The 17,084-nt window shown below is 54.5% G+C and overlaps 2 protein-coding genes across 8 annotated transcripts; both read right to left on the bottom strand.

Annotated features, from left to right (window-relative positions):
- Positions 1-914: 914 nt before the first annotated feature.
- Positions 915-10,707, bottom strand: Mbd3 (methyl-CpG binding domain protein 3). 5 transcript variants are annotated; one of them, XM_006240965.3, is made up of 7 exons: positions 7,710-10,707; positions 3,697-3,856; positions 3,318-3,455; positions 2,887-2,977; positions 2,282-2,459; positions 1,495-1,683; positions 915-1,416 (listed from the first exon to the last, which is right to left on the bottom strand). In XM_006240965.3, exons 1-6 carry the CDS (start codon positions 7,817-7,819, stop codon positions 1,500-1,502), a joined length of 861 nt encoding a protein of 286 aa, XP_006241027.1. In that variant the 5' UTR covers positions 7,820-10,707; the 3' UTR covers positions 915-1,416; positions 1,495-1,499. The 5 variants fall into 5 exon arrangements, with proteins under 5 accessions (XP_006241027.1, XP_006241028.1, XP_038935324.1 ...); XM_006240966.2 differs by having other exon boundaries at positions 7,806-10,707; XM_039079396.2 differs by having other exon boundaries at positions 3,318-3,539; positions 7,710-8,076.
- A 620-nt stretch (positions 10,708-11,327) lies between these two features.
- Uqcr11 (ubiquinol-cytochrome c reductase, complex III subunit XI) lies at positions 11,328-16,043 on the bottom strand. Of its 3 annotated transcripts, none has more exons than NM_001126097.2 (3): positions 15,886-15,981; positions 12,713-12,864; positions 11,328-11,590 (listed from the first exon to the last, which is right to left on the bottom strand). In NM_001126097.2, exons 1-2 carry the CDS (start codon positions 15,933-15,935, stop codon positions 12,744-12,746), a joined length of 171 nt encoding a protein of 56 aa, NP_001119569.1. In that variant the 5' UTR covers positions 15,936-15,981; the 3' UTR covers positions 11,328-11,590; positions 12,713-12,743. The 3 variants fall into 3 exon arrangements, with proteins under 3 accessions (NP_001119569.1, NP_001274038.1, XP_006241070.1); NM_001287109.1 differs by having other exon boundaries at positions 11,328-11,586; XM_006241008.4 differs by lacking the exon at positions 11,328-11,590 and adding an exon at positions 12,330-12,597 and having other exon boundaries at positions 15,886-16,043.
- Positions 16,044-17,084: the final 1,041 nt, after the last annotated feature.

The following is a 17,084-nucleotide window of genomic DNA, read 5'->3' as shown; positions in this document are numbered from 1 at the left end:
GGGTGCCCCACCAGAAGCTGCACTGTCACTAGGCCTGCTGGGTCCCACTGGCTCACAAGCCCAGCCATGGGTTGTTTGTTGGACTGGGTGTGTGGAAGGTCCAGCCATGAGGACCCGGTCCTATCTGAAGGCTACCCTCAGTGGCCAGGGACAGAGAACAGGGATACAAGTTCCTTCTATGGTACTGGCATCTCAGACTTGTGTGCCTGAAATGGAGTGGTGGCCTGCTGACAACCTTCTCTTCTAGCTCAAAGAGGCTGGGACCATTGGTCCCTATGCTGGAGGAAACAGTGTCCTCTGGGCTGGTACAGTTCACTGTGAAAACCCAGAGCCGGGGTTGGGGATTTAGCTCAGCGGTAGAGCAATTGCCTAGCAAGCGCAAGGCCCTGGGTTCGGTCCCCAGCTCCGAAGAAGAAGAAAAAAAAAAAAGAAAACCCAGAGCCACCAAGAGCCCAGTCCACAGAGGCTGCCTTCACTGCAGGAGGCTGCCCCCATGTGACAGGGAGGGTGGGTAGTCCTTGTGGGGTGAGAAGAGACAAGACGCAAGGTTCCAGCTTTGGGTGCCATCGGATTAGGGAACAAGACCCTGATCTAAGGTGGGGTGGCAAAGCTGGCTCACTGGGTTGTACCCAGGGCCAGGCTCACCCACTGGGCTCTGCTGTACTACTGGGGCTCGTTTAAGGAGATACCCCAGCTCACCCAACAGCTTCTTGGAGGCCACAACTGCAGGGACAGAGGTCAGGTGTCCAAGATCTAGAGCACCAAGCACAGAGAGGCTGCCAACTGCTCTCCCCAAGTTGGAGCCCATGTCCCTGCCACACAGGGACACTGAGGCCCAGAGCAGGTAGTTCCCACAGGCCAGGGCAGCAGCAGGCACCTTCAGAGATGTGGCACACAGTGACAAGTCAGAGGCGTAGAAGTTCCTACCATCAGTTTATTGAAGGAAAGTGACTTCCTGGTTGGCTGCTGGCCCTCAGCATGGAGAGGCTGGGCAGCCCTATGGGCAGGAGCAGTTCAGACCCTGGCCCGTAACAGCCTTAGGGACAATGCAAGGTAGGCATAGCCAGGTGTGTTTCCAGAAACTTCCTCCAGTGCCCAGCAAGGCCCACAGCTCCTTGGTGCCAAGCAGGGCCTTGTCCTATGGTAAGGAAGCAGGGAGGTGACGGTGTCAAAGTGGCCTCTCAGTTGGGGCACTGCTCTTCAGTTGTCAGTGTGAGCTCCCTGCCAGGCAGTGCAGGGACAAGCGAGTTCAAGGTCCACAGGGGCTCCCTGCACTGAGACCTGGGAGGAGGCAGCCTTGGGAAGAAGATGGATGCCTGCCTCTTGCTGGCCTGGTCCCCACCTAGTCCAGGCAAGGCTGAGAAGTCTGGAGGTGGCCATGGGAGGTGGTCTGCAGCCCAGACTTGGGCAGGGCATCTGCAAGGCAGAAGGGAAGCTGTTAGCAGCCTGACTAGAGGATGGCTGACATCCAACATCCTGGCCTGTGGCAGGTACCTATGCTACACACGCTCCGGCTCCGGTTCCTCTTCCTCTTCCTCCTCTTCTTCCTCCTCCTCCTCAGCACAGGCCTTGTCCAGTGGTGCCTCCCCATCACGGGCCAGCTCCTCCACATGCGCCAGCATGTCCGCCATCAGCGCCTCCTCCAGGCGCTTGCGCACCTGCTGTACCAGCTCCTCCTGCTTCCTAGGAACACACACTCTGACAGGTCACACAGGGACTTGTTCACAGGCATGCCACCCCAGCCCTCGGAAAGTCCACACAGCTTCCTCATCACCTTGGGTGACCACGGGTCTCCTGACATTTGGACTTTGTATAGGCAAGCTATGCTGAAGCCAGGGCAAAACCAGTTAGGGGCCCACATCCACAGAGCAAGGAGAGGCTCCACTGTGGGCCAAGGACCTAATTCTGGGTCCTGTTCTTGTCCCCATCTGGCCTGGCCACCAAGTCTGACACAGGAAACCCAGGCTAGACCCTCAGGGTCTAGAGAGCAGCTCAGAGCTAGTTTAAATCACCTCCCTCCCTATCCAAGGCCCCCTCCTGAAGGCTGTCACTCACTCAGTTCAGCCCCACCTAGCTTCTGCTGGTGTCTGGTTCTCCCAGGCCTGTTGTGGCCATGATTTCTCTTCCCCCAACCCCAGCATTTCTAAGAGGCTTGTCCTGCCATTTAAGTTGCCTTCATTTACAGGGTACTCCTGAGGACCAGGGAGACGATGGATGCCCCACATTCTTGTGGTGACTAGCTGTAGAGATATTGGGGGTGGGGGACAGTGCTGCCAGTTACCTGATGTCGTCATCTGTCACCATGAAGGCTTTGCACAGTGGCTGCGCAGTGTTCAGCCACACACCAGGGTTCTTCTCCACAGCCGCAGAGAGCTGGCCTGTAATGGGCAGGGTGCTGGTGTGCAGCGCACTGGCGATGGCGGACAGCAGCGTCTCATCTGTGCAGCCGGGGCCTACCCCTGGGGGAGGAGACCATGGGCAGGATCAGAGGGGGCTCCCTCAGAAGTTATGCACCCACCCCAGGCAAGTCTTTGCCAGCAAAAAGAGGAGCCAATCCAGAGGCCCAACCTGCGCCTGGCTTGGTGGCATAGCCTATAACTGTGGAGACAGTTAGTGTGAGAGTGCTCACTGGTGCCCTTACAGCCTCACTACAGGACCTGGGGTGCTTCCCAGCACCAGACTAGGGGTTCATAACTGCCTGCAACTCCTCCACCTGCAGGGGGCCGCTACCACCGCCTCCACCCTCACCTGCATGCACAGGGTGAAATTAAACTCACACTGGTACACTGCAGCGACACACACACACACACACACACACACACACACACACACAGAGTTTTAAAAGAGAAGCCTCAGTCAGGGCATCCACCGCCCACCCCTGCTCACCCTGCAGGCCCTTGGGCAAGTCCATGGTTCTGACCAGTTCTTCCGCAATGTCGAAGGCACTCAGTCCACTCAGTTTCTTCTCCCAGAAAAGCTTCAGGGCAGAAGTGCAGGGTCAGAGGAAGCATTGGTGTACAGGCCCCTCCCTGTGACCCCTCCTACCCAGCAACAGCGCCCAGGGTCCCGGTGTTTACAGATAGGTCAGAAAACACTAAAGAATCTTGGCTTTGTTATGTTGATTTAAAAAAAAAAAGCCAAGGTTAAAATCAGCCTCCTAAGTGCTGGGCCCCCTCCTGTTTTCTAAGAGTAAACCCTTCACAAAAGGTAGGTTTTCATTAGGGGTATAGCTACGGGCCTACAGCGAGGTTTCTTTCACCTTTAAAGAGTGTGAAGATAAGGTCGCTGTGACCCTTGGAAACCGCTCAGGGGCTCACCTGCCTCGGCTGGTCCACTGCCTTCTGTGGGTCGCTCTTGACCTTGTTGCTGGGGTGGTTGGTGATCTTGGTCACCGGTTGCTTGAAGATGGATGCAGTCTGCCGTACAGGCAGTGCAGTGTTCAGGTCAGGCTTGCCCTGGGGGGAGAAGACTCTGCAGCGGGCCGCTCCGACCGGGGTCCATGAAGGGTTGGAGGGGCCAGGGAGGTGCTTAGCCAGAGCCTGAATGGTGGCGGGTGGGCGATCAGGCAGGGAGATCTCCCACCCACCAAACCAAATGCGCGCCATGCTTCCGCCAGCAGCCAGCAGAGGTACTGACTCGATGGCGATGGAAGCTAACCCAGAGGGCCCGCCCCTACCCTGACGTCACCGCCCTCACCTTGACCTGGTTGGAGGAGTCATAGCGCACGCGCTGGCGGCTCTTATTCATCTTGTTCATCAGCATCTTTCCCGTGCGGAAATCGAAGGTGCTGAGATCCATGGAGCCGCCCAGGTACCGTGCCAGCTGTGGCTTGCTGCGAAACTTCTTCCCGCTGGGGCTGCGGGAGGGAGGCTGGTCAGCCTGAGCAGGAGCCGCCCCCTACCCACCACCCTTGCAAGGCGTGTTTTCCACACCTGTTTCCACCAGGTCATGAGGAAGCCATTGGGAAGAACAGCCCTAAGAAGCCAAGCCTTAAGCTACGGGTGGCCACAGCACCTCTGGGAAGCCTAAAGGAGGCCCTATGAGGGATTGGGGCCTGTACCCTCTGCTGCCTGGGCCAGAAACCAGCCCTTGCTTTCCAGGGGTCACCTATCTGTAGGGCTACAGGGCTGCATCTGTTTACTTTGGGGGACACGTCTCATGTTAACCCAGAGTGGTTTCAAAACTCACTTGCCGGGCTGGGGATTTAGCTCAGTGGTAGAGCGCTTACCTAGGAAGCGCAAGGCCCTGGGTTCGGTCCCCAGCTCTGAAAAAAAAAAAAGAACCAAAAAAAAAAAAAAAAAAAAAACCAACTCACTTGCCAAGAATTCCTCATCTTCCTTCAAGCTCCCGAGTGGCCACAGCCTAGTCAGTGTTGTGAGAGATGGGACTCAAGGAAGGCTTCAGGGCTGCCAGACTCCCACTTATCAACTGAGTGAGCCCCACCCTTTTGTGATTTGAGACAGTGTCTCTCTCATATACTTCAGGCTAGCCTTCAATTTGTCCTATAGTCAGCTTTCCAGTGTGGGAAGGCATGTTCTGCTTATAGGCTTGACAACCCCTCAAGCAGCTTCACCAAATTCTAGGCCCTGTGGAAACTTGCTCACACAGGAGCCTCCACTGAACATCCAGACCCAAAGAATGGGGCAGCCTGTGTGGTTCAGGTGGGCTGTGTGGTGGAGTATTACTCAACCAAGAAAAGGAGCTAGGGGGACTGGGGATTTAGCTCAGTGGTAGAGCGCTTACCTAGGAAGCGTAAGGCCCTGGGTTCGGTCCCCAGCTCCAAAAAAAAAAAAAAAAAAAAAAGAGCTAGGCTCTGACATATTAAAACTCCAGAGGCCTTGAGGTCACTGCACTCAGAGAGGCTCAGGAAGGCCACAGTATGTGGGGGACTCCATGGATAGGGAATGTTCTAGAACAAGAAGATTTGTGGGGGCTAGGATGAAACGTGGGATTGATTAGTGGCTATGGTTGCAGAGTCTTTCTGACCAGTAAGGTCAGAAATGGCCATAGGCTGGGTGTGGCCAGTGTAGAACACTTATCGGAATAGCATGTGTCCCAGCCTGGTCTCAGGGCCGGCTCACAGGCGAGCCTACCTGATACCTCACTCTTACCAGTTACTAGTTACAGTGAGATTGGTGTTCCCTGCTGGGAACCTCTGGAATGGGACTGTCCTGCCCAGACCAGATAATGTCCCAGGCATACATGGGGTCCCAGAGTACCCTCAGATTCCCCAATGTGAGGACCACATAGAAAATAGCTGGCCAAAGGCTTGGGGTGTTGCTGGTCTGCAGCCCATAAGGCTGTTCCCTGCTCTCCTAAACAACTAAGATGGGGCACTAGGATGAGGCACTCACCCCTACTGCCTGCTAGGGACTGGGCTCCCAAAAGAATGGGGCTGGCCCTGAGCCCCTGTGCTGTTCCAGGCTGTGCACCCCAGCCCACACACGTGGGATTGGCAGCTGCTTAGGGAGTCGGGGGAGAGCACGGGCAGTGCAAGGCAAAGGATTCCTTCCTCCCCCATCCAGACATAGTCTCTTGTTAATGGGGCTGGTCTCAAACTAGCTGAGTACGGCTGGGTTCCTGGTCATCCCGTCCTCACCTTCTGAATACCGTGATGGCAAGCACAGTGAAACCTGGTCTGTATGGCTGGGACTGGGCTGAGGGCTAGGCAACTGCTCTAGTCACTGAGTGCACCCCCCACCCCCCAGCCTTAGCCCCCGGGGCCTCCTTTTAAATGACAAAATATTCTAAAATCCAATCTGATAGAGACTCCACCAGTTGGAACACAGTAGGATTCCTCCTCCTGGCGAGTGAATCTGACATGCAGGTTGATCATCCTGACAAACTGGATTAATTTAAGAACAACACAACGGAACAGGCAGGTGGCACAGGCCTATCACACAGCTGAGGGAGGAGCCACAAGTCCAGGCCAGCCCGGGCTGCACAGCAAGACCCTCAAAAATGTACATCCAACCCAAGCCACAAGGGTTGTTGGCTGCTGGGTGGGGACAGCACTTCTGATGTGCTGTGTGGCAAGCACAGGACAGGAGCTTGGCTCTGTAGGTCTGCACACAGGAGCGTGCCCAACAGTCTGCTGAGTGGGACAGCTTGAGCTTGCCCTTATCCAGGGACAGACCCACAGCACACCTGGGGCAAGGTCACCAGGCTGACCCCTAGCTCTCCACCCCTAAGTTTCCAAGCTGTGTGGGAGGATTCTGTGAGGAAGAGACTGTCTCCACAAATGGGTTGGAGAGCACTGGTAGCTATTCTGGGGCATGGATATATCTGTATGGGGACGAGACAGGTGGGGGAGCTACAAGCCTAAGGACACTGGCTTTGGATCAGCTCTCAGGTGTTGGTCCCACTGTCTGGGTCACTGTTTCCACCAGGTGTTTTACTACTTTGTATCCTAGAGAGGTGCAGACCCACAGGAACTGGCACAGCTTTGGCCCCCAGGAAGAATGACTGTAGCTGAGCTGGAATCTAGCCTATGGGCTGCAGAGGACAGTTCTGGGCTACATGCTTTAGAAAGTGCTAATAAGGGTGGGCAGATTAGGGAGAAGGGCATCAAGGCCCATGCACACAGGGAACAATTTGCATATGGCCCTAAGGGAAAACCTTGTCACTGCAGACCTGTTAGAATCAAGAACTCCAACCCTCTTTGCAGCCGGAAGGGAACCCGAGTTGGTCCTGGCTTCCAGTCTTATTACCAAAAACATAATACCAAAGGGCTAGGCAGATCAACTCACAATAAGCCACCTAATCCCGACTGCAATGAATCCCGACTGCAATGAAAGGGCAACTACAATTAGCTCAGAAGGCAGATGCTCCAGGCCATAGGACACTGGCTGAGGATGGCCAGGCATGCATCGGCCAGGCCTATCCCCACCACTGGGTGGTTTGGAGAAGGACATGACGAACAGCAGGTGTAGGTTGCTTGGCTAAAATTCAGACAGCTATCATTACCCTGATTAAGGGGTTGTAAGCCAGCCCGGCCTATGTAGACCACCATCTTGACACTGGCTCAAAAAGTCTTGCACACAAAAACCCCACTCACAGAAGGCAGAAGCCGCTGTGATAGATTGATAGATATCACTTCTACAGGTCACGGATCAAGAAGAGAAAGGGCTTTGGAAGAGCCATAAAAATGAGGGACATTTTGCAGAACAAGAAGCCAAACCCAAAATTATGCAGGTGAGGGGATCAGGCCACCTGAGGCAGTTCCCCTTGCTTCCCGAAACCACGATAAGATCCCCGCAAGGGTCAAAGGGTCAGTCCCAGCCCCCTCCCACCCCTGCTTCCCAGCGGCGTCTGGCCAAGGCCGGGCGCCCCTTGCTCGGCGCGCACGGTCCCCGATTCCGTAGAGGACAAAAGCTCGCGCCACAGGCGGGCGATAAGCCACGAGGCTGCAGCTGCAGACCGTGCGCACGCGTACTGGGCTAGCGAGAGGACGGCGTGGCGCACGCGCGCTGACAACAGCGAGGGGTGGCGAAGGTAAGCAGTAGGTTGGGCACTGGGTCCAACGCACGCGCACTGGGCGTCGAGCCGAGACCGGCGCGTGCGCACTGACCACAGCTGGCACGCAGGACGCACGCTCGTACGCACGTCGCCCGGCCCAGATCGCGGCCCGCAGTAGGGGCGCCCAGGCCGCCGCAGAGGCCGCTGGGAGGCGCCCGTTGGGGCCCTGCGCGGCCGGCGCGCTCATTCACCTATAGTAAAAGACATCCCTGTGGCCGGCCGACAGCCCCGACCTCCTGGGCACTTCTTCCCTTTCCCAGCCCTGCGGGAGCGCCGGGCACTCCCACCTCTTCCGCTCCATTGCGCCCCGGCTCTCCGCCCGCCTTCGGGCCTGCCGCCGCCGATGCCGCCGCCGCTTCTGCAAGTCGCGACCCCCGGGCTCGTCGCCGGCTCGGTTCCCTTCGCCGCCACCACCACTCGCCGCGGCTGTTCCGTCCCGCGGGCCTCCGCCCCCAGCCGGGCGCGCGCCGGCTTTGCCACCCGCTCGGCCCCCTCCCCGTGCTTCACAGCCCCCGCTAGGGGGGCCGCTCCGCCCACCCGCCCGCGCGTGGGACTCGTCTGCGCAGGCGCGGAGTGGGCCCCGCCCCTCCTCCCCGGGGGGACCTGTCTGAGTGCGCTCCGGACTCTGCGCAGCCGCAGTCTCGATCCAGCCTCCACTTGCAAGGCCCGCCCCACGGCAGTGAGGCCAATCAGATCATTTCAGCTCCAGCTTAAATAGTTCAGCTGGTCCCGCCCCGCCCCGCGGGCCGTACTCTCAGGCTCATTAGTAGTATACGCCCATAGGTATCGAGACCAATCAGAGCGCTCAGGACCTGTTTCTGTGGCTATCTTCTCGTACAACCCGCCCTGAGACAGGGACAGCCAATCAGCGTGGCCGGGGTGGGACAGCCATTGCACTTGCGCTCTAAACTCCGGAAGCAAATGGTGTGTTGCACCTGGTCTGTACTAAGTTGGGGCTGTTTTGGCCGCGCTGGCGTCTTCATCCTGGGGTCGTGCTCGGCTACACCTGCGCAGTGTGCGTTTGACAAGGACCTGCCTGGGCACTGTGAAAAAGACCTAGTACAACTCGGAGCCTTCGACCTCTGCGTCTCGTGTAACTCACTCAGGCTGTCCTCTAATTCGTGGCTATTCCAGCCTCACCCTCTACACTACTGCGATGACAGATGTGCACCACCACTCCCGGCTTCACCCAAAACTATTTAAGAAGTTTGTTCTTTGCAACAATACTGAAAATAGCAGAACCTTACAACGGTAGACAGACTTTCTGCCGTTATCCTGCACTCCGGCCCGAGTATGATGGCTCATACTATGAAAGCTATTTAGAACATTCCGGGTCAACTAAGGCCACACAGCAATACCCTAAAAACAGGTCAGGAATAGTGGCACATGCTTGCCATCTCAGCACTGGGATGGTGGAGGAAGGAGGATCAATCAGTTCAAGACCAGCCTGAAATTTACTAGACCTAGCATCAGAAAAAAAAAAATCCCTGGTACCAGCGTTTCTAAGTTAGAGTATAGGGTCGCTGTCACTCACTGTCGCCCCTTGTCCACCCCACTCGTGAGGGTAGGGAGGTGGGGGTGTCATTTACTCCTGCTTGGTACAACTGGCTGCTTTGCTCCTCAGGCTCAGCCAGACCTACCCAGAGAACATGCCTGAAGGTCAACTACCTTCTCACCCAAGCTCCCATTATAGAGTACCTGGAGGACCTCTTTGAAAGGGTGAAAGGGGACCCTCTCTGACAAGAGACCTGCCAAGGGTTCATCGGGTGAAATCGCAGCACATTTAAAGACCTCTGTCTTGCCTGCGCCTTTTGAAGCTGAGGAACTGTATTTTATAAGCTAGGATCTGGGTCCTCAGATTGGGAGGAGAGATCAGATGACAATGAAGAGAGTCAGGGGGACACAGAAGCACTGAACACTAAGGTCGGTCGTTCAGTTACTTTTCCTTCAGCCAGTAAGCTGCAGTACTTCTTTGTGGAACTGTTACGAGGCCGGGGTTAGTGGTGGTTTTTGTTTGTTTTGAGTTGGTCTCACTCTGTAGCCTTCCCTGGCCTTGAACTCAGAGATTCCCCTGCCCACTTCCCAGGTGCTGGGATTTAAGGCAGCCACCACCACGCCCCACTTGGTGTGTCAGACAGATCTTTGCATGTGGGAATGGCAGCAGAAGTTGACACTGGGGACGGCATTCCCGTTCTCATGCTTGCCAAGTGAGTGAGTGAACTATCTTCCTTCTTCCACTTGTTTAAACTAAGATTTCAAGTGTTCTCAACCTTGCTATGTAGCAGGGATGGACCCAGAGCCTTGTACATGCTAAAGGAGCTCCAATCCCCAGCCCCATCTCTGGCCTTTACACCTTCCTGTCTTACTGTGTGAATAGGTCAGAGCCTGAGTTCAGGTAGGATGGTGTGATGGTTTGAATGTGGCTGGCCCAAGGAGTGGCACTATTAGGAAGTATGGCTTTCTTGGAGAAAGAGTCACTGTAGGGGTGCTGCCTGGAAATCAGTATTCTCCTAGCTGACTTCTGATCAAGATGGAGAACTTTTCGGCTCGTTCTCTGGCACCAGGCCTGCCTGGATGCTGCCATGCTCCCACCTTGATGACAATGGACTGAACCTCTGAACCTGTAAGCCAGCCCTGATTAAGTGTTGGTCATGGTGTCTGCTCACAGCAATGGAACTCTAGCTAGACAGATGGCAAGCGTTGTACTCACAGAATTGTGCATGCCCCAGGCTATCCCACCCCTGCCCCTGCCCCTGCCCCATCTTTCCCAGTGAGGGAAGTCCAAGGCCCCACTCACTCAATGGCTCCAACGCCTTAATTTCCCACTCTCCTGCTTCAGCACACTGAGCTAGACCGTCAGGCCTGCACCACCAGGCTTAGGCTTTTGTTGTAGACTTATGCTTATGAGGACTTAGCTTCCATGTCTGTCCAGCATGTGTGTATGTGTGTGAAGGCCACAAGAGGATGTGGGATCTCCTGGGGCTGACTGGAGACTATGTAGGTGCTGGGAATCAAACCTGGGTCCTTGAAAGAACAAGAGCAGGGGTTGGGGATTTAGCTCAGTGGTAGAGCGCTTGCCTAGCAAGCGCAAGGCCCTGGGTTCGGTCCCCAGCTCCGGAAAAAAGAAAAGAAAAAAAAAAAAAAGAAAAAGAAAGAAAAAAAAAAGAAAAAGAAAAAAAAAAAAAAAAGAAAGAAAGAACAAGAGCTCATAACCCTGAGATATCTCTAACCTCTTCTGTGTTGTTTTTGAGACAAGGTCTTAAGTAGCCTAGGCTGGCCTCTCCGGGTGTCAGAGGATGACCTGGAACTCTTGGTCCTCTTGACCTAATGTCCAGAGTGCTGGGAAGACAAGTGCCACTGTTCTTGTCTCAAGGAATCACTTAGTCCACACTGTCGGACTCCTGGGAATCTGACTGTACCAGCTTCTGAAGCACGGAGATGTATGTGCCGGGACGGGCACAGCAGTTTTACCAGAGGCTGTGGCTGTGGGTCATCTGCCACACCTCCCACTTAGCACACGAGAAGCCCCAGGGGCCATCCTCGGCACCACGAACACCAGGCATGGCAGTGCTGCCCTAGCACTTGACAGACAGATGCAGGAGGATGAGAAGTTTACGGTCAGACTTTGGTATATACTGAGTTTGAGGCCAGCCTGGGTTATATAAAACTTTGCCTTAGAAACAGACAGAACCAGGAAGGAAGAAGCCCTGCTCTGGTTGGGTATGGTTGCCATAGGGGCCCTGAATAATTTAAAAGCATTGAAGCCGAGAGTGACTTATCGGACCAGCTGCAGAGAACACAGTGTGCCGTTTCCATCCAGAAAATACTTGAGTGTAATAAGGATTTCTGCCTGACATTAGACTCTCCCGACATGCAAGTGTTGGGAGCTCAAAGGATTCTTGAGCTGGGAAATCCTCAAGGGAGATGACGTAGAGGGAGCCAGGCGTCCAAGGCGTACGAACAAGGTTTAATGCTGCACCCGTCAAGGCAGGAGCTCCCCAGATCGATGCAGACTTCTTCCTCCGTGTCCTCCACAGGACTAAGCTGTTTCTGAGGCCTCAGCGCATGCTACCTGGGGGAGGGGACAAGGGGTGAGCTAAGCACACTGAGAGCCAGCTCAGGCAGCCCAGGGCCTCTGAGCTCTGTGACCCCAACAGTGGCACCCCACAAGACCCCTGTCTATAAGACAGAGAGGCTTGGGACAGCAGTCAGTAGGTGAGAAATGAGTTCTGTCCCCTAACAGACATGCAAAAAGCCAGTCTAGACAATTCATGAGCTCCAGGTTGAGCAAGAGACTGGATGGATGGATCTAGAGAGGTTCAGTTCCCAGCAACCACACCCAGCAGCTATAATCACCAGACTTCAGTTTGGTGCTCTCTTGTGGCCTCTGTGAGCACTGCAGGTGCCACCCCCAAACACACACACACACACACACACACACACACACACACACACACACACACACACACACACCCCGCACACACAAACATAAATCTTAAAACACAAAGTGGACAAGCTAAAGAGATGGCCGGTTAAGAGCCTGCTGTGAAAGGACAGGAACTGTGTTCGAATCTCTAGTACCACAAAAGCCAAGGGCTACAAAAACCTATAGCCCCAGCACTCCAGGGACAAGGTGGCAAGGGACAGGCAGACCCTGGGAAGGTGCTGGCTAGACAGAACCAAGCCAAAGTGGCAAATTTCTGGTCAGTGAGAGACCTTGTTTCAAGGCAGAGAGAGGAAGGTTCCGCATCTTGCTCTCTGGCCTCCATACGTGTGCAGGCTCATACATATGTGTACACACATACACAAGCTGGGTGGTCTAAATAGGACTGTATTCTGGACACAAGCCACCAACATTAGCAACATATCCAGTCTTGTGTGGTTTGATGGGGACACAGTGGTGCATGCCCTCAGCATGCAATGTATCCCTAGAGGCCTGTGGCAAGGGGCAGCTTCAGCTCCCCAGCTGGACAGTGGGTGTCTGCATCCTACCCAGGGCTCAGGCACCAGCTCTGCTGGATGTCCACAGCTGACAATGGCTCTTCAGTACCGGCTTCATGAACAAGGCCAGCCCAGCAGCTGAGGGAGGATCCAGAATCCAGGTGTTGGGGGAAGTCGCAGGAATCCCTGTTTGAGGTCCAGGCCACCCCAAAATCCCCAACCCAGAGTAGTCAGGCCCAACACTCAGACTCACCATCGAGGCCTGTGGTGGGGGAGGGGGCTGCCTAATCGTCCTTCTTAAACTTGCCATTGATGTACGGCACCCAGTCCAGGATCAGCCGCCAGTCCGTGACCCACACCAGTCCCACGGCACCCACAGTGCCCCACATGCCGGCTGTGGGGATCCTAGTAGGACAGAGTGAGGCTGTCAGACTCTGCTGGTGACTTAGCCTTTGAGAGCCTTCTCCCATCATGCCCCACACTGTCAGTCAAGGGCCCACAGTGCTCCCTTAACCTTGTGGGACAGGAGGTCCTGCATAACCCCACCACCACACTTGGGAGGCTGAGGCAGGAGGGCTGCTTTGAGTTCAAAACCAGCCATAGGCCAGGCATGCTGGCACACATCGTTAACCTCAGCACTTGAGAGGCAGAGGCAGGAGGATGTCTGCATTCAAGGCGGCCAGGACTACACAGAGAAACTCTTGTCAAAAAACAAAAACTAGGGGTTGGGGATTTAGCTCAGTGGTAGAGCGCTTGCCTAACAAGCGCGAGGCCCTGGGTTCGGTCCCCAGCTCCGAAAAAGAGAAAAAAAAAAAAATGAAAATGCGGTAGTCAGGCATGGTGCTCACACCTAGAATCCCAGCACTTGGCAGGCAAAGGCAGGCTGATCTCTGAGTTTGAGGCCAGCTCAGTGGGAAAAGGCCCCTGCTACCAAGCCTGTTGTGATCACTGAAACCCACACTTTCTAGCTGCTGTCTGACTTCCATGCATTCACTGTGGCTTGCACTGGTGCCAACATATACACATACATGACATAAAACAACACACGTATGTGACATAACACACACATGCATGACAAAACACACACATACATGGCATATAACAAACACACATGGCATATAACACACATACATGACATAAAACAAACACATGACATATAAAACACGCATGACATAAAACATACATACATGGCATAAAACACACATAACACATAAACACATACATGACATTACACACGTAACATAAAACACGTTTACATGACATAAAACACACCCACATACATGACATATAAAACATACACATACATGACATAAGAACCTGGGTGGAGGATAGGCTGTGGCTGTTGCTCAGTGGGTAGAGCTTGCCTAACATACATGAACTCCTGGCTTCCATCCCAAGCACATGAACCAGGCGTGGTGGTTCATGAGTTCAAGGCCATCTCTGGCTATACAGGGTGGTAGAAGCCTGCCAGGGTCCCATGAGACCTTCATGAAAATACAGCTAGGGAGTGCCTGAGGCACAGGTTGGGAACTGAGAGCCTGACGGTGGCTTGGCAGAGCTGTGCCAAATCCCTGACTTTCAGAACAGCCATTACTTACTGCCTGTAGTTTTTAGACAAGACTCAGTGTGCAGCTTGAGCCCACCTAGAACCTGCGATCCTCCTGCCTCAGCCTCCCAAGCCTTTGGATGACAGGCATGCACTATCAGGCGGGGTAACATACTGTTGTAAACTTGTAAACCCAGGGCCACCTGTTACACAGCATATGGAACCATGACAGTCGGCACTTGGTTTCCAAGGACTGAATGTGAAACCCTTGTCTCAGGCAAGTGGGACTTGGAGCTGATTCATCCATTGTAAGACCCTTCCCTATGGGGAAGGACCAGGCTATGGGGGGCCCAGTTCATCCACTGGTCTGTCTGGTTATGCCCAGTGAGACCACGTAGACAGTTTGTAGACAGCCCATGAACTACACAGCGCACAAGATACCAGCCACTGAGCTACACTGCCAGAACCTTACCTCTTTTGTCCCCTGCCAAGACACCCAGAGTGTCACCTTCAAGCCTCACATACCAATGGTATCGCCCGCAGGTGAGCCCTCTCCCTGGCCTCCCAGCAGGTGACTTCTGTGTGATCCACGCTGCCCTACACTGGGGCCACTAAGAGCATCTAGCCTCTCTGGAGGCTCTCCATGCCCAGGCACGGCACAGCGGTACTCACTCATGGAGCTAGGAAGGTATAGTGTACCCTATCCTGACCTAGAACTCACCTGCACCCCCGGGTTGTGATGACAGGCATGTGCTGTGGGGATGGACCCTGAGACCTCAGAATTGCAGGAGGCAATGGAGGTCTCCTGTATCCAGGGCTGGCCTTAAATCCCTCAGCTTCCTGCCTCCATTTCCCTAAGGGCTAGGTCTGCACCACCATGCAAAAGTGTGTCCAGTTCTGGGGGCTGGAATCCAGTGCCTCATGCACGCTAGGGGACTGATTTACCCAGAGTCACAGCTGTAGATTTGACACTCCTGGGTGACAATCATTTAGATGGTGGAGCAGAGGGTGCCATTTAGAGGTGTGACCTCAACAACAGTCTAAGGCCTGAGTCTCCCTGTCACTGCAAACGGCAAAAACTAAAATTAAATTAAAAATCAAAAAAGGCTGTGAGGTAGGAGCTGGAGAGATGGCTCAGTGGTTGGGTGGGCTGGTTGCTCTTGCAGAAGACCCATGTTTGCAGCTCCAAGGGATAAGGCACTATCTTCTGGAGACTCCGGGCACGTGTGGGTGTAGTACCTGCTTTGCTTACTACACGAACACAAACCCATACATATACACATAATTGGAAATAAACCAGTTTAAACCGGAGAAGATGGCTTTTTCCTCAAAGGACCCAGGTTCAATTCCTAGCACCCACGTGCCTCACAACCATCTCTAGCTATAGTACCTGGGGAGCCGATGCCCTCTTCTCGTATGCGCATACTGGGCACGTATATGGTACACAGACATGCACAGAAACAAAAGTCTCAGGTGATGGTGGGTGCCCGCTATTCCACCGTTCAACAAGCGTGAGGAGGCAGGATGATTGGTGGGAGTTCCAGACCAACTTGGATTACAGAAACAGGTTTTTTTTTTTTTTTTTAAAGGACATTAAAGACCGCAAAATCAAAGCCAACGGCCGCCAAGTTGCTAGGCTGAAAGTCGGAGTTCCGAGCCGTAGGAGCCCAGGGTACCCACTCGGGGCCGCACAAGGCTACCCAGGTCAGGCTGGGGAAACTGAGGCTCGGAGCAGCTCAGACACTGAACGAAGGTGATTACAGTTGGACCTCGGATCTTCCACCTGCACTGTGTCCCCCGAATACTTTGCCTGTCACAGCCTCAGTTTCCCCCAGTCCCCAGAGCACACGGGTGGAATGGCGGGCGGGCGGCCTCCTCACCAGTTTTTGGCCAGTTCTCGGTAGCGCGGGCCTAGAAATCTGCTGAGCATCGCTGCGGGGTCTCAATACTCAGGGTCACCCTGTTCCGCCGCCCTGGAGCACTACGCATGTGCAGACGTACAGCGCATGCGTGAAAGCAACGGCACCACCTCTTCCGGTGGTGGCACAGAGGACGTTGACATCTTCTTCCGGGGAGGGGAGACAGACCTTACTAGACCCGCCTCTGTCTTGCTTCAGTGGCGGAACTTCTAGCCGGCTGGGCGCTCTGAGATTCTGTGCCTGAGGTTGCAGTGGATCCCGGCGGTAGCTCCATGCACCCCGGGACTCTGAGCACCTAGTACTAATATAATAACTTTAATAATACACATTGGTGTTTTCGAGACGGGGGTCTCGTATATCCAGGGCTGGCCTTGATTTCCTCACGCTCCTGCCTCCACCTCCTAAAGTGTAAGCCTCAGGCGGTGCTGAGCTGGACCCTAGAGCCTTGTGCATGTTAGAAGAGCGCTCTTCCCACTAGAGCCACCTTTGATCGGTTTAAACCGGAGAAACTTGGGGAGAGGCTCGGGTTGGACTGCACCTTTGAATGCGTTAGGGGTTGCCAGCGAGTGGCTGAGGGACTCTGGCTAAATGGCAAGTGCCCTCTTAATCTCCGTTTGCTTGGGTCTTTCCGTGGACACCTTGGGTCCTCCTGTTTGGCGCACAGACCGGCTCTCATTGGTTACCCTTTCTGCTTAAGTCCATGTCAGGCCTGATCTCTAACCGCACCCCTGACTGGTAGAAAGAAGGCGGGCGCACCCTCAGATAGCATTTAAGCCAGGAAGGTCTAGCCTTTGTTCTCACTTTTGAAGTGGGTCTAATGGTTAGCGACTGGTTTACGGGTGTCTTCGGAACTCTGGACCCCATAGGTCCTATGGATGTAGGTTCAGTTCTGCTACTGACCTCAGCCAAGAACCAGATCACAGAGTTTTGACCTCAGGGGTGGGCCTTATCACTTGGTTGGGGATTCCATGCTCCCAGGATTGTGGAGCAAGGAAGGGATAGCTCAGGAGACCATGTCCTCTAGTGGACACAAAAGGACATTGGGCTGAAAAGACAGCTCAGTGGATAAAAGGCATGTGTGGTGGTCCACACTTGTAACCCCGGCACTAGGATGGCAGACAGAGGATCCAAAGGCTGAGCCACTTTGCTTGGCCCCAGGC

Source organism: Rattus norvegicus, chromosome 7 (assembly GCF_036323735.1).
Source record: "Rattus norvegicus strain BN/NHsdMcwi chromosome 7, GRCr8, whole genome shotgun sequence".
In the NCBI taxonomy this organism is placed as follows: domain Eukaryota; kingdom Metazoa; phylum Chordata; class Mammalia; order Rodentia; family Muridae; genus Rattus; species Rattus norvegicus.
Note: the sequence above shows the minus strand (reverse complement) of the source record. Positions and strands in the feature narration are given on the sequence as shown.

Excerpts from the sequence above, each read along its gene's own strand:
- Mbd3 (XM_039079396.2), bottom strand. The coding sequence starts at position 7,819 with ATGGAGCGGAAGAGGTGGGAGTGCCCGGCGCTCCCGCAGGGCTGGGAA. Across the intron at positions 2,978-3,317 it reads CAGTGGACCAGCCGAGGCAG|CTTTTCTGGGAGAAGAAACT; the intron begins GTGAGCCCCTGA and ends TCTGCCCTGAAG. Across the intron at positions 1,684-2,281 it reads GTGACAGATGACGACATCAG|GAAGCAGGAGGAGCTGGTAC; the intron begins GTAACTGGCAGC and ends GTGTGTTCCTAG.
- Uqcr11 (XM_006241008.4), bottom strand. The coding sequence starts at position 15,935 with ATGCTCAGCAGATTTCTAGGCCCGCGCTACCGAGAACTGGCCAAAAAC. Across the intron at positions 12,865-15,885 it reads CGAGAACTGGCCAAAAACTG|GATCCCCACAGCCGGCATGT; the intron begins GTGAGGAGGCCG and ends CTGTCCTACTAG.